This window comes from Microcebus murinus, chromosome 30 (assembly GCF_040939455.1).
Source record: "Microcebus murinus isolate Inina chromosome 30, M.murinus_Inina_mat1.0, whole genome shotgun sequence".
Lineage (NCBI taxonomy): Eukaryota > Metazoa > Chordata > Mammalia > Primates > Cheirogaleidae > Microcebus > Microcebus murinus.
In genome coordinates, this window is record NC_134133.1 from 6,037,135 (window position 1) to 6,063,780 (window position 26,646).

Consider the following 26,646-nt stretch of genomic DNA (forward strand, 5'->3'; position numbering starts at 1 on the left):
CTGCTACGCCAGTGACAAGTTAGTCTTGGCCATAGTGGAGCTAACATTCCAGTGAGAGCAACAAACATATTAATAAATGAGTACATGACACAATGTCATGTACATTGTGTTATGTACTGTGACGATAAGGCAGTTTTGAGGGAGGGAGTATCTTATTTTAGAGAGGGTGGTAAGGGAAGGGCTCTACTAAGAGGGGAGATTTGAGCAGAGACCTGAATGAAGTTAGGGAGAGAAGAACCTTCCAGGCAGGTGCGTTAGCAAGTGCAAAGGCACTGAGTTGGGCGGGAAGAACGTTGGTGTGGATGGAGCTCAGAGGTCAAGGGTAATAATGCTGCAAAGGTAGCCAGGATCCAGATCATGCAGAACTTTCCAGGCTGTGATAAAAGGTCTGTATTTTATTTCAAGGGTGACGGGCGGCCTTGGAGGTTTGTAGGCAGGAGAGTGTCATTCAGATGACTCTGTGGTGGAAAGAGGGAGAAGAGTGGAGAAGACTCAGGTGGGGGTTGCAGTAGTCCAGGTGAGGTTGTCCAGGATCCTGGTGGTCATGAATAGTCATATCTGGGACATGTTTTGAATTGGTGCCAGCATGACTTGTCGATGGATTATATGTACGGTAGGAGGCGGACAAAGAAGAGTTGAGGGTGATCCCAAGATTTTGACCGTAGCTGTTGGAGGAGGAGTAACAGCATTTACAAAGATGGAGAACACTGTATGGGAAGAGTAGGCTCGAGGGGGGAAATCTAGAGCTCCATGTTGGACATGTTAATTTTGACGTGCTTATTAGATACCTGAGTATAGAGTGGACATTCATTTGAAGGGAAAAATCAGAGCCGAGGATATGCATTTAGGAGTTGCTCTTTAGGGGATCGCATTTAAAATCACGGACTGGTTAACATCACTGGCTAATATTAAGGGAATGGCTAGAAAGGGGAATAGAGTCAAAGACTGAGCCATGAGGTACTCCAATATTTTATGAGTCAGGGCATAGGAAGGGGAGTGGTCAAGGCTAGGGAAACGAAAGGAAGAAGCCTTTCAAGAATGAGAGGGTGATTGATTGTGTCAGATGCCGCCAAGGGATTGAGAAAGATGAGTGCTCGGCCGACGCTGGCTTTGGTAAGGTAGAAGGCACCGAGGAGCTCAACTAGAGCAGTGTTCCTGGAGAGAGCTGGGGAGGAAGCCAGGGGCGAGGGTGTTGAGACGTCTCTTGTGTGCAAGGGCTGGGTGCAGAGGGAGCGGTGGATCTCTTAGCTGCCTTCTTGAAACCGGAAATCTCCTGGCTGATTTCTGTTCTTCCACTCATCTCTTTTTTTTTTTTTTTTTTTTTTTTTTTTTTTATTTTTTTTTTAGGGGAGTTAATACAGTTGTATCACTCATCTCTTAAAATGTAGCCCAGGTTTCTCTTTGTTCTCTCCCAGCTTCCTTACTTTCCCACCTTGCTCACACCTGTTTCCCAGGTCATGTTAGAAGCTCAACCTCAGTCTCTTCGTAATACTCCACTTGTTTGCATACACAGCTGACTCCCCAGCAATAAAAAGCTGCGAGAAAGGCACACTGTTTACTTATACTCATAATTCCTAGTCCATTCTGGGTCTAAGTAATAAATATTTGTGGAATTAAACTTCTAATTCAATTTTAAAAGGGAAGATGTGGTAGCAGGAAGTTTGGTTCTAATTATGGGAGTTTCTGAATTTGACATCTGTATAGGGGAGTCAATAAAGAGAATAAGATCTGTTAGATGAGTCAATCACCTAATTGATGCAAAACCACCATTTCTCAGGTGATTGGTGTTGCCAATAACACTAGGGCAGGACACTTTGAGGACCTGGTATATTTGTAAAAAAAAAAAATAAAAATAAAAAAAGCAACAAACTTAATTTTGACTGAAGATGTTAATACAAGGGTCTTTGCCCAGAGCCTTCAACTAGTTAGTGACAATGATGTTAATTCCCTCTTGGACTCTGAGCGTGTTAAGGTTATGAAGTTAGAACACATGCTTCGTGAAAGCCGTCTTTATTTGCGACCTCATTTTAACTGGTAAATTGCTTCTCTGTTTCCTCTGGAGAGCCTGTCGGGGTGGTATGAGGAATAGGGGAGAAGGAAAAACTAAGAATGCTGAGTCCCCAGGTAGAAGAGGGGAGCCCCCGATGTGACTTCGACAGTCACTTAATGTCATACTGCTTCCCTTTCGCCATCTATAATTTGATGATTAATAGTACTCATCTACAACGCACTTTTCCTACGAAAGATGCTTTGCTATCGCCAAGTAGGAACGTGACTTCCAGTGATTTTCAAAGTCCTCTGAGGAAAAGCAAACCTTTGATTTCAGTGTCCTGGCTTCATTTTATCTCGTGCTGTATGAAAGCCAATGCCAAATTATTTTCTCTGGCTTGCAGCCTCATGCTGTTTCGTCTTTAATAAATGTTCTCATCAAATGTACTTTAATTAAGAGTCTGGTCAGAATGCAAATCTTGGTTTTAATATTCACCCCAAAATACTTATTGAGCATCTAATTTCTGCTAGGCACTGTGTTTGGGCTTGGGACCTAAAAATGAACACACATCTAAATATAATGCTGAGAACTAAATAATACTCTACTAATATAAACTTTTATTTACCTTTGTTCTCTTACGTTTTGTTGGAAGTATAAAAATATTAAAGTATTTAACCTTTTTACCCAGATTCAGCAATTATGGGCTTCAGTTTAAATAGCAGAGTGGTTTGTTTTGTTTGTTTGTTTATTTATTTATTTATTTATTTATTGAGACAGAGTCTCACTTTGTTGCCCAGGCTAGAGTGAGTGCCATGGCATCAGCCTCGCTCACAGCAACCTCAATCTCCTGGGCTCAAGCGATCCTGCTGCCTCAGCCTCCCAAGTAGCTGGGACTACAGGCACGTGCCACCATGCCTGGCTAATTTTTTCTATATCTATTAGTTGGCCAGTTTCTTTCTATTTATAGTAGAGACGGGGTCTTGCTCTTGTTCAGGCTGGTTTCAAACTCCTGACCTTGAGCAATCTGCCCGCCTCGGCTTCCCAGAGAGCTAGGATTACAGGAGTGAGCCACCGCGCCCAGCCAGCAGAGTGGATTTTAAAAAATGCTTGTAAAGGTCCCCAGAGAATTGCAAGGGCTCTTAAGAATTGTCTAGCTTAATGCTATTCAGTAAAATATGTGCATCACATGTATTTTTGAGTTTTCTAGTAGCTACTGTATAAAAAGTAAAAAAGGAACAGGTGAAATTAATTTTAATATATCTATTTACTGTCTGAAATCTAATGTGTATTTTACACTTGTAGTGTAACAGTTTTCATTGGAAAAACGTGATCTCTATGGATTTTATGAAATTTACAGTTGAAAAAGTAGAGTCACATACCCATGTTGTCCCAGACATACTTAAAATTTTTCTAATAACTGAAAATACATAAATTTAAGTTTCTCAGTTGCACTGGCTTCATTTCAAGTGCTCACTAGCCACCTGTGGGTAGAGGCTGCCATGTTAGGCTGCAGATATAGAACCTTTCCATTGTCACAATGCAGGTCTAATTCAACTCAAGAAACTGAGCAGCAGGTGTGAATTGGGTCTCAACCTTCTTTGTAGGGAGTTTCATAACCATAAAAAAAACCAAAAAACAAAAAACCACCCAGAACACTAACTTTTCAAAAGGCAGGCATTCGCGGGAATTTGAAGACACGGAGTACACGGAGTACAATGTAGACTGTCTAAGTATGTATAGAGACATTTCCCAGAAGGAATTGACCTTGTGTGTATGTATGCTTATATATATGGTGGTCACAAATGACAACATTTCAGTCAAGTAGCTTAAAACATGGAAGTGTTCAGGTTATGTTCAATGAGGGACTTTTTCTTTCTTAATCATGGTAAAACATACATCACATTAAAAGTTCCATTTCACCCATTTCTCAGCATACAGTTCAGTGTCATTAAGCCTGGTCACATTGCTGTGCAGCCGTTACCACCGCCACAATCCATCTCTAGACATTTTTCATGTTTCCAAACTGAAATTCTGTGCCCATTAAATGCTTCACTCCCTATTCCTCCTTCCCCTCAGCCTCTGGCAACCACCATTCTATTTTCTGTCTGTATACATTTGATTTTTCTAGGTACTTCATATAAGCGAAATCATGTACTTGTCCCTTTGTATCTGGCATATTTTCACTTAGCATTATGTCTTCAAAGTTCATCCATGTTGTGGCATGTGTCAGAATTTCCTTCCTTTTTAAGGCCAAATAGTACTCCATTATAGGTACATACGCACCACATTTTATCCATTCATTGTTGGACAGTTGAGTTGTTTCTCTTTTGGCTATTAGGAATAATGCTGCTATGAACATCGGTGTACAAATATCAGTAAAAAGCAGTGAGATTTTGGTTTTTTTACATAAACGTATTCGTTAAGCTTATACAATTTCCAAATAAGTAGCAGTGGAAATGTGGCTTTCACTAGACAACCCCAATTCAAGATCCATGAATAGTGGTTCTCAGTTCTAGTCATATTATCCGAGAGATTATGAAGTCTGCTTGTTTTCTTGCATGGAGAAGACATTTTCCATGTTCATTCTATGTTAGCCCTTCTCACCATCTAATATGCCACATGTTATTTTTTTGTTGTTTATGTTTACCTTCACCCCACTCTCCCTGATTCTTCTGCCGGAACGTACATTCCATGAGGACAGATTGTTTTTACTGTTTTGTTCACTGTTGGATTCTTGGTGCTTAGAACTGCCTGCTGCACAGAAAGCAGTCAGTAAGATATGTTGAATGAATGAATGAGTGAATGAATGAATGGTGCTCAAATGTTACCCACCTCTGTGTTCACTGGATATCATTTCAAAGGGCTGTAGATTTGGCTTCTTTTGCACATCTCAGTATATGTTTTTTATCTGGGGTAGAGCATTCTAGAACAAGGAAATGTTTATAAGTGTTGTAGACCTTATAAATCCATCTGAAAGCAAGTCATGAAAAATAATTAAGTGGTATTGGGATATGAAAGAAGATGGAGATGTACTAGATAAAATACACAAAAGGAATTTTTATCTCCCTCTAATTTGACTGTATTGCCCCCAAAGTGGTATTGTATAAAACATCAGAAAAATCTCTATTGATAACATAGATTTGGGGAGAGATAATAAAAGAGTCCTTTGACCTTAACAGTGGAGGTGAAATGACCAATTATTATAAAAAAGATAGAAACAAACGAAATCATCACTTTCTAAAATATAAGAACATTTAATTGTTTCCTCTCAAGGCAGCTATCTGTTGGTTTTTTACTGTAGTCAGTCTAGAAACTACTTTGCAGAGTCTCAGTCTCTGTCTTTTTTGTGAGAGACACACATTTGGGTTTTAAAAATAGCAAGAATTTTAAAACATTATTATAATTTAGGGGGGCACCTGGTCTCTCTTTTTTTTTTTTTTCCCCTAAGCAGGGAAACTTGACCCTACAAGGTAAAATGACATCGGAAGCAGTTTCAGCCTCTGGTTTTGTTGGAGTGGTTTTTCCTTTGCTTGGATTTTAAGTAAGGATATAATCTCAGTTCCAGTTAGAAAGAGAGATCACAATGCCAGGTGTCAAACCCACAAATCAGTCCTCTCCTTAATTGCCAGAGTTGACATGTCCCCATGTCTGTCCCAGAAAATTCTAAACGCTCTTTTATTGACGATGGGGAATTAAATTTCCTGTGTAGACAAATTAACTTCTAAATTATAAGAGAAACAAACAAAAACACACAGGGTGGACTAGTGGGGGGGTGGGAGGAATGCTTGTTGCAACTTGAAGCCGTCTTAAAGTCATCTCTCCTTTTCTTTTCCTCTCCATTTTTTCCATAGATATTTCCCCCCCTATTTGAACTCATCACCTAGTTATTACCTCCATTGAAGAGTAGGCTTTGGTCTCCAACTCTAAAAAAACATCTCTTTATGCTAATTGAAATGAAAGAGGTAAACCATAGGTGACTATTGAAATGAGGAGCGTTTTAAACCATGTAGCTGTTACTGTACGTGTGGGCAAGGCTTGAAAAGGAGGTGGGGGGCGCCTCAGAGGGCTTGAAGACTTTATTGTGTTTTAAATAAAAGGCCAGCTTAAAAAAAAAGATGTGAATTGGCTTAGAGTAAAAAAGATAAATTAATACACTAATGAAAGAAAAGAATATGTTTTGTAGATAGGCAAATTATGCATTAAAATTTTACACACTAAATCCTGCCTCTGAGAGGGTTTCAAGCTTAATATTGTCCCCTGAAACTGGCGATTGCAAACCCTGGTTTTTGTCACACACACACACACACACACACACACACACACACACACACACCCATGTGTCTCCAATGATCTCAGAAATGAAAATAATCTCCAAATAAGTTTAATTTTGATTCAAAAATAAGTGTGCCCACATGCCCTCTTTATTATTTTTCTGGTTGGAAAAAAGAGAGTGATGCAGAGAAGCCAAGGTTGTGAAGAAAGTTAAAGATTACCCTCATCTGAGCCTTAAACTGACACGTTACAACACCTTGCGCAGGATGCAGAGAAAACCGTGTCCCTTTGACTTCACTGCATTCACACCGCTCCCTATGCACAAGAAAGACCAGATGTCTGATTTCCAGAATATTAGGCGTTTTTTCCTTAGTACTTAAAATTTATTTATTTTTTGAATTTTGAAGAAAAACTGCAGCTCCTTCTGATCTTTACTTTTTAGTGTTTTACAGTTTAATAATTTCATCTACCAGAAGTGTTTCAGCAGAAAATGAGTTTTGAATATTTATGCATTTGTAACAATCCAAAAAAAAAGGCTTGGGAAAAAATTCTTTTGAGTTTTATTTTGAAAACTCTGTTCTAAAGAAAACACAAATTCATAGTTTTCGTGGAGAATAGTGGGCACAATGTAGTGTGTGTGAGGACACTGAACTGGGAGGGGAAAGGTATGAGTAAACAACACTTCCTTTCTCTGATTCCTACTAATTGTAGAAAAAATATATACCTTATATATGGTATTCCTTCCTTTCTTCCAGAAAACAATGTTTGGAAATTCCTGTGTAAAGCTAATTTGCCATGAGAATATAAAGCCCTTTAATGGGACATCCAGGTCCCTATGGGAATTTTTTTCAAAAAAAAAAAAAAAAAAACAGACACCATGTGGTGCAATCTGTTACAGTCTACAAGGCGGAGGTGGGGAGGGGAGCTCCGTAGGGGCCAGGAATAAAGTCATCTCTGGGAGTTTTCGAGGTATTAGCTAAAATGGGGAAAATGGTCCAGCCGAAGCCTGCAAAAACACCTTCCCTTCTGTGCTCATTTGTGTCCCAAGGCGTATTAAACTCGGGCTTAAAAAAAAAAAATTATTTAGCAAGTTAGTCAAATTAGGGGAGAAAAAAACCTGAACCTTTTCTGAGATGGTTACATTGCCATTCATTTTGTATTTTAATCTAACCTACTGGTGATTTAATTTACAGATCTCAAAGGAAGTGTACACTCAAATATTTGAGGACGTTAGCGTATCAACCACTGTGTAATTTTGGAATGTGCCTACTCGCTTGACACAATATTTTACCATCTAACAAATGTTTAGCCTTTTTTTCACTTGACTAAAGAGAAATAAGTTTCACATTGCTTCATTCACCTTCTTATGTGCATATGCTGGGAAAGATTGGATGTTAAAAAAAAAAAACTTCCTCATGTTCCTTTCTACTACATCTAAATCTGTTTACCAATTCAAAGCTGCTAAAAAAACCTGCATTCTCCTGCTAAATCAACTGGATGGCTAGAAACCAAACTGTAATGTAACAGAAAAAAAATTATCAATTTATTTTCATGACAGAACATTCTTGAGAAGGTATAAAATTGTTCTGGTTGCTATGCCAGTTTTCTTTTTTCTTCCTTTCTCTGTCTTCTGTTTTTAAAGGATTTCAGCTTTTAAGCTGATACTTTTTATAGTTGTATAACAGTTCTAATATTTTGTGATTTGTATTGTGACACTATAGATGAAATTGTCATCGGACTGACACCCTGTGCTGTTTATTCCTTAATTACAACTGTTAGCACTGTAGAGAAGTGTGCTAATCTGCCAGCACATATTATGAAAACAACGTTATTGTTACCCACACCAACACCCACTCAACAGGATATTTCCAAGATGGTAGTTTAAAGGGACTTATCGGCACAATGGACGTGTCAGTGTAGTTTTTGTTGTTGTCTTAAGAACACAAACCAGCTTGAGATTTAAAACATTTAATGACAATATAGCATAGATAGATACCTTTTACTAGTGGATACTGCCTGTGTAGTTAGAAAATTATAAAATTTTTTTCTAGTGTTCCAAGAATCTCAAAGCTGTGTAGGGTTGTGACCCAAAGCTTTCTGACTGACAGGTTTTTTTCAGAAATAATGAAAATAGAAGGGAGCAGGAAGGGCAAGTTTAAAGATGAAAAGACAAGAGAGGGGGGTGATTTGCATTCATGGCGTTGGCAATCCTTAACCAACCAAGTCAAAATCCGGTAACCACTCCCAGCTCCAATAGTTCTCCTTTTTCAAAACCATAGTCTTATAGTCCAGTTCTTTCTGCCTCCAGGACTTTTAGAAGGTTTGATTATCTGTGAAGCACAACATTTTATGAGTTTATTTTCTGGGAAGTAATATTATTTTAAAGCAGTTAAGTGTCACTATCTTTTCATGTGTTAAAAGAAACCATAATAGTAAGCAAAGAACAACTTTGATTCTATACCTTGTCCCTTTAATAAAATAACTGAAAAGTGGAGATTCTAGAAAACTTTAAGATCAGAACTTATATAACTCTTTAGAAGAGAATGATTGTAATTTTTTTTTTAAAACACACACTGACTTAAAATAATTTATTTAATAAACTGGCCACCTTTTAATATTAGTTTTGAACATGTCCATGGGTTTGGTACAAAACACACTCATGACCTTGAGAGTCATAGGTGATAGACTGAGACTTCCCAGTACGTGCTCATGTATTCCTGTCATTTAGGAGATGATGGAATAATATGAACATATCCAATTCCTAAAGTCCTTGCAATCACCTACATAGTCTTTAATATTCAGCTTTATTAAACAAGTTTTTTGAAGTAGCATGTGAAGAAGTTATTGCTGTGCCTCATTTTGAATGCTTTTTTCTGCTTCATTTTGATTTTCCACATCAATGGGATATGGTGCTCTTCCTAAAAGAAACTGTTCCCATTTGGGAATATGTTCTTCTACTGATGCCCAGTAACGAGTCTGGAAAAAAAAAATCCAAAAGTAAAAAAGCATATCAAGCAATTGAACTTGGCTCTTCATAATAGTCTAAATGTTTATTCACTTAAGTGTGTGTGTGCGTGTGTATACACACACACACACACATATATGTAGAATGCATTTCCTCTACAGAATATTTTATGTTAATTTTAGAAAAAAATCTGGCTACTTACTAGTGTTAATTTTCAAATTTCTCAGTAAAACCAGAGCCTGGCAGAATTACAGGTTTTAAAATTTTATTGTGATTTTACACGCCCTCTTGTGGCCAACTTTGTGATAATTGCCAGTAGTATGCCAGCTATATGGTTGCTAAATGTTTAATATTCTAAATCCCATACCAAATGATTACCCATACTGAAATTACTTCAGTAAAATTATTTAACATAAATAAATGCTTTAGACTTGACATCAAAAGATTTGACCTGGGATGAGATCAGGAACTAAAATATAACTGGTATCTTGTAGTGTAGGATTCAGATAAATTAGATCCTTGATTGTATAGGAAATATGTATCCACTGTACCTTTTATTTTTACTTCTAGAGAATGAAGAAACCCACTATATCTTTTAAAATAACATTTTGATATGACTAACTTTTTTCTCCCACTTTTTGGTATCAGAAAATAATATAACTTTTATCATTTTTAATACGAGTAGCTTAGAAGTTAAGATTGTGTCACTTGTCTGATGGTAGTGGTCTGTAGGCTATAGAAACTCACGCAACGCTGCCATGCCGAGTCTAAGAGCTTTGATAGTTTCTTGGGTGACTGCCCTAAGGAGGTCAAAGAGAACTGCCAAAAGCTCTGTGTCACAGGAGGGCAATTTATATTAGATCATCACTATCAGTCTCATTTTGGGAAATCCAGCCAATGAGTTAGCATTAGAAACAAGTAATTACTCAAAGAGTTAAAAAGTACGGCAGTTGTGAAAGTTGATCCTATGTATCTATACATTTACGTATGTGGTCTGAGAAGCAGTGCAACATAGCTGAGAATAAAGGTCATCCTGCCGTGCTAGACTAGTTAAGAAACACACCATCTGGGGCCTGTGGTTGGGAGTTTCTCTGCCATTCACAGCTGGATTAACCCCTATTGTGTGGGCCCCCTACGTGCCAGAGTGAGGTATTGGAGAATTCAACAAAGAAAAAGACATGCCCAGGGCACAACTTTGTACCAGTTTTTTTCCTGTCCTTGATCACTGCCTTTTTTTATTACCCTAGATGACACTGAAAATTGAGGGGCAAATTGTCAGCCTTTCATTTTGAGTCTATTCATATCCCTGGTTGGGCAGAGAGCAAAACTGTATTTGAAAAAGGTCATTAAAAATACAAAAGGAAACTATTCTGTATTTAGTAAGTTTCCATTCATCACCAACACATTCATATACAAAATATAGTTTATTTTTGCCAACCATCGTCTCAATCTGTTCTTGAACTGAGCAAAATAAAATGGACAACAGCCATACTACACTGTATGATAATATGCATTTAAATAGCTTTGGTTCAATTGTTGGTGAAAGGACTAAACTGCTACTTCTAACATCAGCCAACAGGAAACGTACTTGGGCTAGGCATGCTGTCATCCTAAGAGTTAGTGCATACTGTCCGTGATGGCTTCGCAGAAGAGCTGCTTCTAAGTGACGAGATGAAGCCACACAAATCTTTATAAAATTTCCACGTGACAAAATTTTTTTAGATCAAGATACTTCTCGGCTGGGCGCTGTGGCTCACGCCTGTAATCCTAGCTCTTGGGAGGCCGAGGCGGGCGGATTGCTCAAGGTCAGGAGTTCAAAACCAGCCTGAGCAAGAGCGAGACCCCGTCTCTACTATAAATAGAAAGAAATTAATTGGCCAACTGATATATATATAAAAAATTAGCCGGGCATGGTGGCGCATGCCTGTAGTCCCAGCTACCCGGGAGGCTGAGGCAGAAGGATCACTCGAGCCCAGGAGTTTGAGGTTGCTGTGAGCTAGGACGCCACGGCACTCACTCTAGCCTGGGCAACAAAGCGAGACTCTGTCTCAAAAAAAAAAAAAAAAAAAAAAAAAAAAGATACTTCTCAATTACCTACTATATATAAAGCATGGTACTGTGGACATATAAATATCAATCAAACACATCTTTATTTAATTGAATAAATAAATCTGGGAAATACATATAGTCATTGTTTAACTTAATATACACTCCTAACAAAACAGGATCTCTTTTTTCCTTAAGATTCCTCTTTGTTCCATAATCTTCTTACCTCAAGAGAAACCACCTCAGGCCGTGGAATTGGGTGAATCCTGGTCTCTAGAGACTTTTCTGCTGCTTCTATATCCTGTAACACATACCAGCATTTTATAACCAAAGTGTATTTGTATAATATGAATGACACCTCTAGTAGCAATATCTGTATCCTAAATTGCTCACCTCAGCTCTTCTCTGGATAATACGATTCGAACTGATGGAGGGACATTTAGGTAGGAGAATTGATCATTAACCCATTTCAAATAAAGAGAACAGGGTTTCTTATTTTAACATAGAAGGAGGTGTGGTCCTTCTAAGTTCTGTCTTTTCACTTTGAATAGCTAGTAAATGCCAGTAATTCATGGCAAAAAGAGCTTCCTCTAAAACTGCTCAGAGCATTAATTTAGCTCTAAAATCACCTAAACACAACCAGATGGATAATTCAGATATAAAAACAGTTAACATACGCAGACTCACCCTGTGCTAACCTTAAAAGTGAAGAGTTCTAGTCTCTCCAGATGATGCAAATGGTATACTAATGGCACACATTTCACTTGTTCAACATTCCGTTTTAAAATTTTACATGTATGCAAATATTCTACACATTTAAAAGAAGCTCAGTGAGGTACCTCAGTGCTTTGTGACAAGAATCTTTTCATTATGCCATGTAGATTTTTTTTAGTACTAGATTTCTAAGTTAATTTCCATGGCAAGTTTTACTGCTAGGTAGTATATCATTCAGCTGATGGCATTCAAGCACTGTGTATTGATTTGTAGTTTAACTCGTGTGTATTTTCTCTTGTAGTTGTTTTAATAAAAACACCAGGGTAACTAAACTGAATTCATACCCTGGTAAAGATTTTTACCCTGATACATACATGAAGCACATGCCCAAAAAGGTAGGACTCTGGAAGTTGTTACCGAAAGCGTTTGAGCCCCATTTGATAAGTGCTCCCCAAATCAGCACGCATGTTGTGTTCTGCCCCTTATTATGTTTGTCAGCTTCACAGCAGCCTCGGGGTCAAAGGCCACATAAATCTTGTCTCTCCTTTGAGCTTAGTGGCTTGATAGAAAAGAGAAAGTCCTCTGATCCATGTACAAGCACTGGAGCAATCTAAACAGAGGGCTGTTGGACAGACGGAGAGAGATGGAAAAGGGCGTGGGAGTGGGGTGTGAAGAAGCCAATGCTGAACAGGAGAAAAGAAATAGCAGATGGTAGCGGCGGGAGCAAGGAATGGGTGTGAAATGTAAAAGGGAAAAACAGGAAATTCCCTAAAGGGACTCCCCAAAGTTGCACAACCATTAATGCACCTGCTGTCTAGAGGAAGTTGATTTGAAGGGGAAAAAAAGCCATCAATTTAGGGATGAGAGGCCGATGTATTAGCATGTCTATCCCACACCAGAAGTTTGCAGCTGAGAAGCGTGCTAAAGAGCTTCTGATGCCTGTACTGCAACCGAAACAGAAGACTAATAACGTCTCTGTGATTACATTGAGATTTTACCAGGTCCTGGAAAAAATTTTTAGTTGTAGAAATCAAAACACAAATAGAATAATCACAACCTGAATTGTGTCATTATTCTAATAACAGTTACAAAGTTAGTGGCAGTTCTAGGTGCCATCAACATTGTAGATGAATATTATAAACATTTTCCTTGGAGACAAGAAAATAAGGATACTGAATATCTATAATAGAAGAGCAGATTTGTGAGCAGAAGAGCAGATATGAATAGGGAACATGTGGTCTGGTAAAGCAAGCCTGTGGTTAGACACTTGACTGTCATCTCTATAGCATTTTGGCTAAGGATTATGACTCTTCTGAGAAACTTCTTCCTGAGCTTAAGTGATATTTACTTACCTCTTTGATTCCTACTTTTCTTTCTCTTCAGCTGGCTCATTTTTCTCTCATTGCTCCTAAGCGTGGGCTTGCTTAAGATTTGTGACATCTGTCTTCATATTTTTACTTTCTTTCTCTCAAGATTGTCTCTTATCTAGCTTCAACTACCTTCTACTATAGAGGGATGGCTAACCTTTCCAGCCCTTAATTTCTCAACCTAATAAAACTATGCTCATCTTATTTCTAATGATGTATTTTTTTTTAATTTTTTTTTTTTTTTTGAGACAGAGTCTTGCTCTGTTGCCTAGGCTAGAGTGCCATGTGGCATCAGCCTACCTCATAGCAACCTCAAACTCCTGGGCTTAAGCCATCTTCCTTCCTTAGCCTCCTGAGTAGCTGGGACTACAGGTGCACACCACCAGGCCTGGCTAATTTTTTCTACTTTTAGTAGAAACGGGGGTCTCACTGTCTCACTCAGGCTGGTTTTAAACTCCTGAGCTCAAGCGATCCTCTCCACCTCAGCCTCCCAGAGTACTAGGATTACGGGTGTGAGCCACTGCACCTGGCCTCTACCAATGTATTGAACAAATCATAGTGGGAATTCTATCCACCCAGATACCTGTGCTGAATCCTCTATCTTTACCTCCTCTTATTCTCTGCCGCTTAAAATTTCAAAGCTCTATAGATTGTTCCTTTGGGATGTCTCTTCTAGCCTTTCCATCTCATTCCCAATGCTATAGTCTTTCTTTCTTTCTTATTTATTTATTTGTTTGTTTGTTTGTTGTTTGAGACAGAGTCTCAACTGTCACTCGGGTTAGAGTGTCGTGGCATCAGTCTAGCTCACAGGAACCTCAAATTCCTGGGCTCAAGCAATCCTTCTGCCTCAGCCTCCCAAGTAGCTGGGACTACAGGCATGTGCCACCATGCCTGGCTAATTTTTTTTCTATATATGTTTAGTTGTCCGACTAATTTCTATTTTTAGTAGAGACAGGGTCTCGCTCTTGCTCAGGCTGTTCTCACTCTTGACCTTGAGTGATCTGCCTGCCTTGGCCTCCCAGAGTTCTAGGATTACAGGCGTGAGCCACCACGCCCGGCCCCTACAGTCTTATTATTACACTTATTCATTAAACAAATACTTGCTGAGTAAGCGCTTACTCTGACTCATGCCTAAAGTACTCTCATTTTATTTCAATCCATATCTAAAATGGGATTGATTAGTTTTTCTAGAGAACTACTTTAAATATGTCCTTCCCTACACTAAAAAAATCATCAATAGCCACTACATAGAGGATGAAGTGTGAGTTCCTTAGCTTGACTGAAAAAAAAATCTCTGCAATTAGATCCTGGCCGTTTGTAAGGCCTTAAAAGTAAGTTGTATCCTAATACTTCCATCTAAAAATTTTTCCTTTAAGACTACATGGGACTATGTCCCATACAACCTCTATGCATCAGAGTATCTAAGAATGCAGGGCTTACAATAGGTACCTTAAATATTCACTAAATGAATAAATTTAAGATGTCAAAGTTTCCCGAGTATAAACTAAAAACTTCAACAACAATAAAAAAAGGCATCCAAGGTGGGGACAGGAAAAAGGGGAGAAAATGAGAGGTGAGGTTTATGTGACTGCACCTTGTTACTTACTTGGTTTTATGGATTTGTCGCTAGACCATTTAACATTTTATATAGGTATAGAATAAATAAGTCATCCCCCCAAATTGGAAACCAAATGAAACAAATCTATTATCTAGTTGGTGGCATAACCACACAGAGAAGAACTACATCAAGGAGTCTTAGAATACAGTATTTACTGGACATGTGCATTATGTCCTAGAGACAAAAAGAATTGTAAAAGTATCTTGCTGAAAACCACTCTCAGTAATCATATTGTTGATGATAGTGATGTCTGTATCATGGAATGATTCTTTGGGCACTGAGATTTTTGGTGTGAGAAAAAGAAGTGAGAGGCACAAGATCAATGATTTTAAGAAACTCGGAATCCTATAATTGAATTGGAAGTACTGATATATGAGCTCTTGATATATTTTATCTTAAAAAACAAAACAAGTTGTAATAAACACCCCCAAGTGTCCAGATTGAGGGCTCTAAATATACTTCCTGACAAAAGGAACCAGGGCTTCTTGGAGCAATGGCCAATTCTAGGTCTGGGCAACAAATGTACACAGTAAGCCTGGAAGAGCTCATCACATCAGAAAGAAAGAAATTATCCAAGACTGTGAGGATCATGTCAAAAGCATTCAGGAGCTAACTTGAAGAGTCTTCCACTTGGGAAAAATGGAACAATCTGAGCATAAATAAGAATAAAAATTGCAAGGGATCAAAACAATTCAGATCCAGATAGATTAAAAACAAAACACTTCATTGGCTACCTTTAGAGAATGGCAGAGAACCAAACAATTATTTTGAAAACTACAGGGAAAGAATCAAACACTAATCGTACTTTTTCTTATATGAATTGTACTTCAGCGTAACCAAGAAAGTGATGAGAGGATTATCTTCATATAAATAATAAGCAATTAAATGAGCAGGAATAAAAGAATATATATGTAGTTTTTGAGGCAGGGTAATCTTACTCTGTTGTCCAAGCTAGAGTGCAGTGGGGCAACCATAGCTCACCATAACCTTGATCTGCTGGGCTCGAGCAGTCCTCCCACCTCAACCTCCCCAGTTGCTGGGGCTGCAGGCGTGTGCCACCACACCAGGCTAGGTTTTTTTCTTTTTTTTTTTTGTAGAGATGGGGTCTCCATATGTTACCCAGGCTGGTTTCAAAATGTTTCAAAATTTGCTATAAAAATTAGTAATTAGGTTGTTTTGATGGTAGTGGGTTATCAGACAATGCCCCACTGCTAAATTTGACTGGCTTTAAGAAAAAAATTAGTAATTAAATATCTTATATTTTTTCTTCCTAAGGCCTCAGAATTCAGTGTGTATTTTACACTTACAGCACATCTTTTTTTTTTTTTTTTTTTGAGACAGAGTCTCGCTTGTTGCCCAGGCTAGAGTGAGTGCCGTGGCATCAGCCTAGCTCACAGCAACCTCAAACTCCTGGGCTCAAGCGATCCTCCTGCCTCAGCCTCCCGAGTAGCTGGGACTACAGGCATGTGCCACCATGCCCGGCTAATTTTATATATATATTAGTTGGCCAATTAATTTCTATTTATAGTAGAGACGGGGTCTCGCTCTTGCTCAGGCTGGTTTCGAACTCCTGACCTCAAGCAATCCGCCCGCCTCAGCCTCCCAGAGTGCTAGGATTACAGGCGTGAGCCACCGCGCCCGGCTTACAGCACATCTTAATGCAAACTTGCCACACTTCAAGTGCCTGGTAGCCACATGAGGCTAATGGCTACCGTTTTAACAGTGCAGAGTTAGAAGTCTGATCAGATTCAGATTCAGTGTTTTGGGCAAGGAAACATAATGCCTGGTTGTCTCTCATTTTGGAATGTTGGCAGTCATTGATGATCACTGCCTAGATATATTCATTAGTGGCTTACAAAAAGTGATACTCACATTCTTTTATTCATATAAAAGAATAGCTCATGCCTATAATCCCAGTGCTTTGGGAGGCCGAGGCAGGAGGATCGCTTGAGGCCAGGTCTCATAAAATATTATTAAAAGTAATTTCATCTGTTTCTTTCGACTTTGTTAAAAGTGGTTACTATAAAATTTAAAATTACATATGCGCTCACATTGTATTTCTGTTGGACAGCACAGCTCTTGATCTATCGATTTATAGGAATTATGGGGAACACAGGGAATATGCTAAATGATACTTCAGTACTGTAATTAGCATTATCCAGACTGGGAAGCTCTAGAGGACAAATGACCTAATCCTGAAACAAATAAAAGGGGGGGGGGAAAGGACAGGAGGGATCTTTTAGAGTATTATAAATCAATTACAATGTTGGATTTTACTTGGACTCTAATTCAAACAAATATAAAAATATGTACATAAATTAATCAGGGAAATTTGAGCCATGATTAAATATTTGATGAATTACTGATAATTTCTTAGATTGGTAACAGTATTGTGATTTGGCTTAAATAGTTCTGATCTTTTGGTGATATACACTGAAATATATACCGTGATGTATATTGAAATAGATGAGACAATATGATTTCTGGGAATTACCTTCAAAATAACTTGAGGGGTTGAGAGAGGGGATGAGGCATATAAATGAAACAAGATTGGCTGTGTTTTGATAATTATTAAATCTGGGTGCTAAGTACATGGAAGTACATTCTTCTAGTTCCTCTTCTACATAGGCTTGAAATTTTTCATAACAATTTAAAGTTTCCAAGGTGGATAGTGGCGTAAATGTTACTGTATAGCAGGATTCAAAAGCCTATATTTAAATGAATTGACTCTTGATTAGTAAAGGTAAAACATGAGCACAGAAAGTCATGTGCTGAGATCTCGTTCTCTCCCCATCCCTACATATGCCCCTGCCTCCCAAACTGCTGTGTTTCCCCGAAAATAAGACAGGGTCTTATGTTTATTTTTCCTCAAGAAGACACCCTAGGGCTTATTTTCAGAGGATGTGTTATTTTTCCCTCAAAGCCTCAGCTTGCAGCACGCACAGGATGGCCGGGACCTGACTGGGGGAGCCGACCTTGTTGGTGGGGCTGCCCGCACCTTTCCGGTCACCTCTGGGATAGTAGCAGTCACAATGGGGCAGATGAGAAGGGCTGCTCGTCATCTTTCCCTGCTATGCAATGACATGCATGGGTTGTGCAGATGTGCTGCGTAGCCACGCCCAGCACTAGGGCTTATTTTTGGGATAGGGCTTATGTTGCACAAATGCTTAGAAATCCTGCTAGGGCTTACTTTAATGGGTAGGTCTTATTTTGGGGGAAACATGGTAGCAATATATTAGTATATATATATATATATCTCACTACAGAGATATATAGTGAACACAGCTATGGCCAGGCTGGTTTTAATCTTTTAATCTGCTGGAGGCCCAATTTCTGGGATAAAAAAATAAGATACTAAAGCATGAGATATGGGGTCACTGGTACAAGGAACACGTAAGCATTAAAAGGAGAAGTATGCCTAAATCCTGACTAGGGAGCCTGCCTTATTCTTCAGTGACTGGAGAAAAGAGGAGGGATGTGGTCGGGTAAGTCACTGGCCATCCTGGGTGGCAATGTTTTGAAGGCCCTGTTTAACTGTCATCTGCCTTGTGAAGACTTCCAGAGTGTTCTCCAGTGGAAGGACTTGGTAGAGTGCTTTCCTACCCTTTCTTACCGTGCAGTGTCTGGCTTCCTCGTGAGATAATGTTACTCGCTACAGAATTTTTCTGTGTAAAACTAAATTTTCTCGCAGGTAAGAGGGGAGAGATGACAGTTTATATCATGGAAGTATTTATACATAAAACAAATCCTCTTCAACAAGCCATGATTTTGGGGTATATAAAAAACAAAAAAAATGAAATTAAAAAGATTTAAAAAAATTTTTTTTTTTTTTTTTTGAGACAGAGTCTCGCTTTGTTGCCCAGGCTAGAGTGAGTGCCGTGGCGTCAGCCTGGCTCACAGCAACCTCAGACTCCTGGGCTCAAGCGATCCTCCTGCCTCAGCCTCCCGAGTAGCTGGGACTACAGGCATGCGCCACCATGCCCGGCTAATTTTTTCTATATATATTAGCTGGCCAATTAATTTCTTTCTATTTATAGTAGAGACGGGGTCTCGCTCCTGCTCAGGCTGGTTTCGAACTCCTGACCTCGAGCAATCCGCCCGTCTCGGCCTCCCAGAGAGCTAGGATTACAGGCGTGAGCCACCGCGCCCGGCCTAAAAAAATTTTTTAAAGTAAAAAAAAATCCTTTTTAAAACCCATACCAATTATGTTTATGTTCTTAAAAGGCAAATAAATCCTGTTTTACTAATACTAATAGGAAAAATCACTCAGCCCATGTTTTCAAAGTTCACTGTCTTTTATGATAGTTACTAAAGGCTGAGTGTGAGTTTTCTTCACTGCTTATATTCACATCCATTCATTTACTAATATGTTTGGATATTTGATGGAATTAGTCTCTCTTTCTTGTTCCTTTTTAAAAAACATTCTTTGGTATTAGATATTATTGCTAGTTTATTTTTCTAAATGAATTTACAGAAATTTTATTGAGTCAATGCTGATTTAATGGGATTATCTTTTTTAAATCTAAAAATAATTTTGTGACAACTGATTTAGAAAAACAATAGTCTCTAGTCAGGATTAAGGCATACATCTTTTTTAAGTTTTCTTTTAAAGCTCCCATTTTAGTGTAATAATTGCTTTTATACCAATCATGCATATCCCTCATTTAGAGCATTCCCAAGTATTTTAGGATTTGATAGCCAATGTGAATATGATCTCTTGCATTTTCCAGCTGTATTTGTAGGATTGCTATTGATTTTTGTACCTTTTATCTATTAATTTTACTAACCATATCATTTCAAAATGCTAGTGTTATATCTTCCTTTTCAAAAGTTCCAGCTCAGGATGGGCATGGTGGCTCATATGTATAATCCCAGTATTTTGAGAGGCCTAGGAGGGGGAGGATCACATGAGGCAAGGAGTTTGAGACCAGCTTGGGCAACACAGCTCATCTCTAAAAAAAAAAATAAAAATTAAAAAAAATTAGCTGGGCATGGTGGCTCATGCCTATAATCCCAGCTATTGGGGAGGCTGAGGCAGAAGGATTGCTCTAACCCCATGAGTTTGAGGCTGCAGTAAGCTATGACTGCACCACTGCACTCCAGCCTGGGTGACAGAGTGAAACTCTGTTTCAAAAAAAAAAAAAAAAAAAAGGCCTCGTGGCTCACACCTGTAATCCTAGCTCTCTGGGAGGCCAAGGCAGGCGGATTGCTCGAGGTCATGAGTTCGAAACCAGCCTGAGCAAGAGCGAGACCCTGTCTCTACTATAAATAGAAAGAAATTAATTGGCCAACTAACATATATAGAAAAAATTAGCCGGGCATGGTAGTGCATGCCTGTAGTCCCAGCTACTCGGGAGGCTGAGGCAGAAGGATTGCTTAAGCCCAGGAGGTTGAGGTTGAACTGTGAGCTAGTCTGACACTACGGCACTCACTCTAGCCTAGGCAACAAAGCGAGACTCTGTCTCCAAAAAAAAAAAAAAAAAAAAAGTTAAAGCTCATTCCCTTTTAATGTTTATTTTATTGATCAGAAGATATAAATAAGGTCAAATAATGGATGTTAACAGAGGTCATTCTTATTTTGTTACTATCATTATAGGAATGCTTTCAAGTTTTACTGGAACCCTTTTAAAAGTGTATGCTGCATTTCTAAAGTAACTATCCTTAGATGTAACTTAACCCCTTCTTGATAAGGAGCATTAGGAGTAGTTACCCTATGGTTTCCTCATCTCTAAGTTAAGGAATTAGTCCAGATCAGTGTTTTTCACATTTTTTTATAGCCAGCCTGGCAGGCAAGAAAAGGATGGACAGGTAGGGCTTTGAGCCAAAGCAGGTCCACTTTTATCTATTTTACATTACTGAAAAAAGTTTTGATGCTTAAAAAAAAATTGGAAACCTTTAGATGAGACTCTGATCTAATATTATATAATTTTTAAAGTCTCTTCCAACTCAAAATTCTATAATTAAGTCCTATTTAACTTCACACGACCACAATGAAAATTATTTCCAAAGCTTAAAAAATTGACGAAAACCAAGATAAAAAAATTACCTATGTGAATATTCAAAGAATGCCAAACAAAAAAAAATTAATAAAAGGGAAGAGACTACATCTTTAGCAGAATGCATTGTATCTGCAATGTGATAGGTGCTCAATAAACATTAAAGTACTGAAAGAAAATATACAAAAATACACTACTTTTTAGATGAGTGGATGATATGGGTATGCTATTTCATCTTCTTTACCCTTTCAGTTTTTTTACAGTGAGAATATATTATTTTGATAAGCAGGGGAAAAAATATACCAAGTTGAAGTCTCAACTATGAAACCAAGTTCATTATCTTCCTTATATATACAACAATGATTTCTTAGCTACCCATCTTAACTCTAGTCTCTCCATTCTTGAAATCACTGTGCATCTAAATAGCAAATGAGTCCTTCTTAACTACCCTCTCATTTGGTTCTTAAATAAATCTATATTTTTCTTTTGCTTAGACACTTTCAGAGTACTCTCTTTTCTCTACATATCAAGTCTCAAAGTCTTTGGTCCCACAACAAATATCCAGTCTTGTTTCCTGTGAATTTCCAAGCTAGTTAGCTCACACTCCCATGATCATTAACAGGGCCATTCATTCTTCTGGTCTTGGCTCTTTTGTAAGAATCCAACAGTATGCCTTGCCTTCTGCCTATCTAAGCACAGCTCAAGCTTAGCTTCCTCTCTGAGATCTCTCAGAATATTCTAGCTCTCCAAGATTTTTTTTTTTTTATTCTTACTCTATAGTCCTGAATCTATTCCATGTAATTTAATGTTTGGTCACGTCAGTCTAGTTGGTATCAGGGAGCTTTTAACCTTCTGTCGTCGACTACACCCGTAATCTCCTTGATATCAAGAACTCTGATTTATACTTATTTTGTTGTCCCCACTTTCTGTCCAGAACTAGCTCAACAGTAAGGACCCTCTGAGCAGTCATCAAATACTTGTTCATTAAAAGGAAAAACACTTGAAAACCAAATATCATATCCCTTGCTGCAGGTAGGTAGCAATCAAGCCTTCTACTTTAATTTTTCTAACTTTTCAGAGCAAATTCCAGATTATCCTATATATTTCCATTTAAAAATAAATATTGCTAACACCATTGGGCAAGTAAGACATATGGCAATATAGAATGCTTTGGTAGCACTATGGCTGTGACTTAAATTACTGTGGATCAAACTGCCAGAAGCTGAGAAGATAACTGAATTTTCCTCTTCCTTTATCCTCTAGTGAGGACAGAAGATAACTATATCATGCCTATCGATGAAAATATTTAACAATAAAAACTGAAAACACTGCTTTATAACTTAAATAATATAGTCTTACTACCAAATGTTTTAGTCATAGACTCTCTTGGAAGCTTGAATGGAAGCAAACTTTAGGGTTTTAATTATGGATGAAGCCATACAATTCTGGAAGCAAAGTATAACAAGCAGCCAAAAATGTTACACATATGATTTTACTCCAAATGGGCACATTGGCCAAATGGTGAGGCCCCACACAATCACACACTTTGACCACCTCCTCCATAACCACCAAAAGGGGGATCAGAGAAATCTGTTATCATAGATATGAATTCTACGTGTTCACTGTGGCGCCAGTGGGGCAGAATCAAATTGTTCTTGTTTTTCTGATGTTTGATAGTTTTGAGTTGGATCTAACTACATTATAGCTATTTAATGGTCTATCGGGATCTCCCTTCAAATAAAAGATGAAAAAGATACATCTTCTATTTCTTGCACAAAGGTGACCTTAAAGTTCCTCCCGTAGTCATTGATTTTTCTGTTTGACTGAAAACATTTAGCTTAAGAAAACTTTTAATGTTTTTCATTTTAATAAATGAGAATCTATATGCTACTTATCCATCTAACATGGGTTTACAAAAAAGATGCTGCATCATTAATTTTACTTATTACTCAGAACAGAGAAGTTATATAAATCAAAATTATAAAATTCAATGGAAATGTTTTTGGAAAGGTGAGAAAAAAATCTCTATACCCAAGTCACAGAAACTTACCTTTAAAAGACTAAGGTTCCTTTTAAAAGCAGTCTCAGCTGCTTTCAGCTGAGATGCCTTTTCTGTGTTTTGATCTCCACATTTATTCTCCATTTGTTGAAGTAACATTAATCTTTGTGATACTCTAGAAAAATGAAGATTATATAAAGTTAAAGAAAAAAGCAAACATTTTATTGCCTGACAAAAACTCATTTCTTAATTGCACTTCAACTCTAACCTAGTAAAGTCAATTACTATGTCAACTAAGAAGACACTTAAAAGCAGGTAGTTCAGTAAGTCTTAAGTCAATTTGGATAAAATTATTTTTACTTTCATTAACATATTCTTTATATATGCCATAAGTACATGCTTCCGTTTTTTAGCCTCTCTGGTCTTTTGAAATTATTTTAGAGTGCTGAAGATATGTTTTAATTTTTGGTGAAAATGCAAACTGTAATACATATCCCTTTGTACACATAGTTATATATACCTCCCGACACATACATTGATATAACTTGCTATATGAAACCTTCTGCTTAACACTTCAGTACCCCTGAATCTCATGTTACACATTTAGAATTGTGCTAAACTTCCATATGTTTGAAGAAGCAATAAAAATATTTTTTCCCTCTTTTTCCAAGGGAAAGATGATAGTTTGATATATGAGTGAGAAGCTGTGTATATGTACGCATACTCACAACAAGGTATAACAGTAATTGCAGAAAGATATAAAAAGTCATAAGTAAATTCTCAAATTACTTTGATATATATAATATACTTTAAAAGCTTCTTGCTGGTCAAATGCTATTTTACAAGCTTTTGGTCCTCTTTGAATGATTAATAAGAAAATATGTCAGATGATTAAAAAAAAAATACATAAGTGGTATACATAACAGTCAAACCATTTCCCAAACAGTTGTGGAGGGTCTCCAGACTATGTTTCACTGGGCTGTCTTGAAAGTAGAACTACAATCTTGGTCTTTGAACAGTCATTTTGTTTTGTAAAGAAAATATCTTAGAATCCAAGGATCAGGGCCTGGTAGTTAATTAAAGAGAAAAATTTGAAGGCTCACAGAGGAGGAAAATGGTTAATATTAAATGTAAGAGCAGGACTGGCTACACAATTTGCAGGGCTCAGTGCAAAATGATTTGAGACTGTGTCATTACAGCATTAAGCCACGTGCAGAGCCTGTGACTGTATAGGTCACATACCCATCAAGCCAGCCCTAAGTAAGAGGGCTAGAAAGGGTGAGAGAAGGGCAAATTTATCTAGATATTAGTAACCAAATGTAAAACAATATAGAACATAATTATACCTTTTAATCTTGGCTATTCTTAAAAGACAATGAAATTCCCTAATACCAAAATCTCTTTAAGAGTCAGAAAATTAAAACGACCCACTTTCCAACATTTGTCTTCTTGTGCACACAGCATTTTACTAATAAAGCCAGTACAATTTCCATATTTGAATTATCCTTTTTAAAAAACTTACATTTCTTCATGTCTTTTAGAAAGGCGAATTTCTTGAACAAACAAGGACGTCATCTTTAATCAAAGCTGTGTTATCAGCTTTCTGTTAAATAATAAAAATATTTAAAGTTACTTCTACCACATGTCCTCAGCTTTGCAATGTTTAATTACTTTAGTACCTCAACCCATTGGTTCTCTCGGAGGGGAAAATAAAACTTAAGATGTAATAAGGTATAAAATGAGAGAATGCAATTAAACTCATTTTTTATTCAGGATGCATAGTTTTTCATATGCCAGATGCATCTTAGAACACCATGAATCAGGTAAGTTCAACATATTTCACATTTTCCCTTCCTTTTTTTCTCCCCAGACTCTAACCTTAATCAGAATTGAAAAACAAACAAGCAGCTGGTACTAAGACAAGTAAACATTTTATTGTATCAACAGACAGAAAAAACATCTACTCTGTAAAATTCAACACAGGAAGACCATCCCTCATGCATGTGCACACACATAGAAAAGCAAACAAGTATGAGAACCAACTGGAAACTCATGGTCTTTCCTTTATTGGAAAACTGCCCAGTTCTACCATCTCTCTTCCAAACAGGAAAGTATTTTTCGTTAATAACTTTGAGCAGAAGCACAATTAAGTACCCTCATCTTACCCTGGCTGCTCAGCACTCAGTCACCTGTGCACACTTTAACCATGAGCAGGCTCACCTTGGCTAAAGAGGCTGGCTGGGCCAATACACACAGAGGTCTAGTGGAAAGCTCTGAAGGCCCCAAGCCCGAAGGCAAACCATCTGGCTGGGCGCACAAGCTGAAGGTGCTTGTCCTAAGGAAGAAGAAGACAGGAATAAAATTCTTTCTTGGAATGAGGCTTTCCTAAATTTTACGAAATGAAACACCGATTGTCTATTAACTGCCTGAGTGTCCAGAGCGGATGGAAACCACACCCCTACTGACTGTGGGCCCTGAACCCCACCTGGGGACCCCTACTGAGTGTAAAGCGTTGAACTTCCCCAGGGGTTCCCTACTGAGTGTAGGACTGTGAACCCCGCCGGGGTGTGGGGGGTCCCTACGGAGTGTGGGGCGCTGAACCCCGTCCGGGGACCCCTACTGAGTGTGGGGCGCCGAACCCCGCCGGGGGGTCCGTACTGAGTGCAGGTCGTTGAACCCCGCCAGGGGGACCCCTACTGTGTGGGGTGCTGAACCCCGCCGGGGGAGCCCTCCTGAGTACGGGGCGCTGAACCCCGCCGGGGGACCCCTCCTGAGTGCGGGGCGCTGACCCCCGCCGGGGGAGCCCTCCTGAGTGCGGGGCGCTGACCCCCGCCGGGGGAGCCCTCCTGAGTGCGGGGCGCTGACCCCCGCCGGGGGAGCCCTCCTGAGTGCGGGGCGCTGGCCCCCGCCGGGGGAGCGGGGACACCGCCCTGCCCTCATCCGCTCTCCGGCTCGGGGCGCGGCGGGCCCGTCGTCAGCACCGCGGACAGCGACGCCACCGGGCTCGCCCCCGACGCTCTAAGGTCAGGTAATTCCCCCAAAAGATCGCGGCGAGCCAGCCTCGCCGCCGTCCCGTCGCTTTCGCTTTGCGGCGGGGCCCATCCGGGCAGCGCGGGGCAGTCCCGGAAGGTCGGCCCGGGAACCTTCCCGCGGGGCTCGCCAGCGGCGCGGCGGACGGGTCCCGGGACCCGAAGGCCCGCCGACGGTCCGCGTCCCCCGCCCTCCGGCCGCCCGGCTCCCGCGTGTACCTGCAGGGCTCGTGACCTCTCATCACCCCGGCTCTTCACCGCGACCTGCAGGTCCTCCGCACACGCGCCCGCGAGGCCGCGGGACAGTCGCGGCAGCCGCCGCCGGCCCTCCCTCGCCGAGTCAGCCTCTCGGTCCTTCCGGGAAGGCGCCGGTGACGCCGCTGACGCCGGCGCCTGGGCGTGGCCGTGCCGCCATCTTTTTTTCTCGCGCGCGCGGCGGGGTGACGTCATCGCAGCTTTATAAAGCGCGGCCGGCGGGCGCGCCTGGCGCGTGAGGCGGCGCTGCTCTGAGGAGCCGGCGCGCGCGCGGCCCCAGACGGTTCATTTACGATCCCCTGAGGGAACTCCGTTTAGCGTGCGGTGGCTCAGTGTCAAGGCCTTTTCCCGCGAGACCTGCATGTTGGGAAGGGGATTCTGACAGGAAAGCTGGT

At 39.5% G+C, this 26,646-nt stretch overlaps 1 protein-coding gene and 1 long non-coding RNA gene across 2 annotated transcripts in view; one reads left to right on the forward strand and one right to left on the reverse strand.

Moving 5' to 3' along the window:
• LOC105862199 (uncharacterized) overlaps positions 1 to 26,646 on the forward strand; it is an 88,361-nt gene that overhangs the window by 15,833 nt on the left and 45,882 nt on the right. The gene's annotated exons all lie outside the window — the stretch shown is intronic.
• CEP15 (centrosomal protein 15) lies at positions 9,048 to 26,427 on the reverse strand. The gene is made up of 6 exons (XM_075998839.1): positions 26,216 to 26,427; positions 25,188 to 25,302; positions 24,490 to 24,570; positions 23,019 to 23,142; positions 11,500 to 11,574; positions 9,048 to 9,238 (listed from the first exon to the last, which is right to left on the reverse strand). The coding sequence occupies exons 3-6, from the start codon at positions 24,540 to 24,542 to the stop codon at positions 9,104 to 9,106; spliced, it is 387 nt and encodes a 128-aa protein (XP_075854954.1). The 5' UTR covers positions 24,543 to 24,570; positions 25,188 to 25,302; positions 26,216 to 26,427; the 3' UTR covers positions 9,048 to 9,103.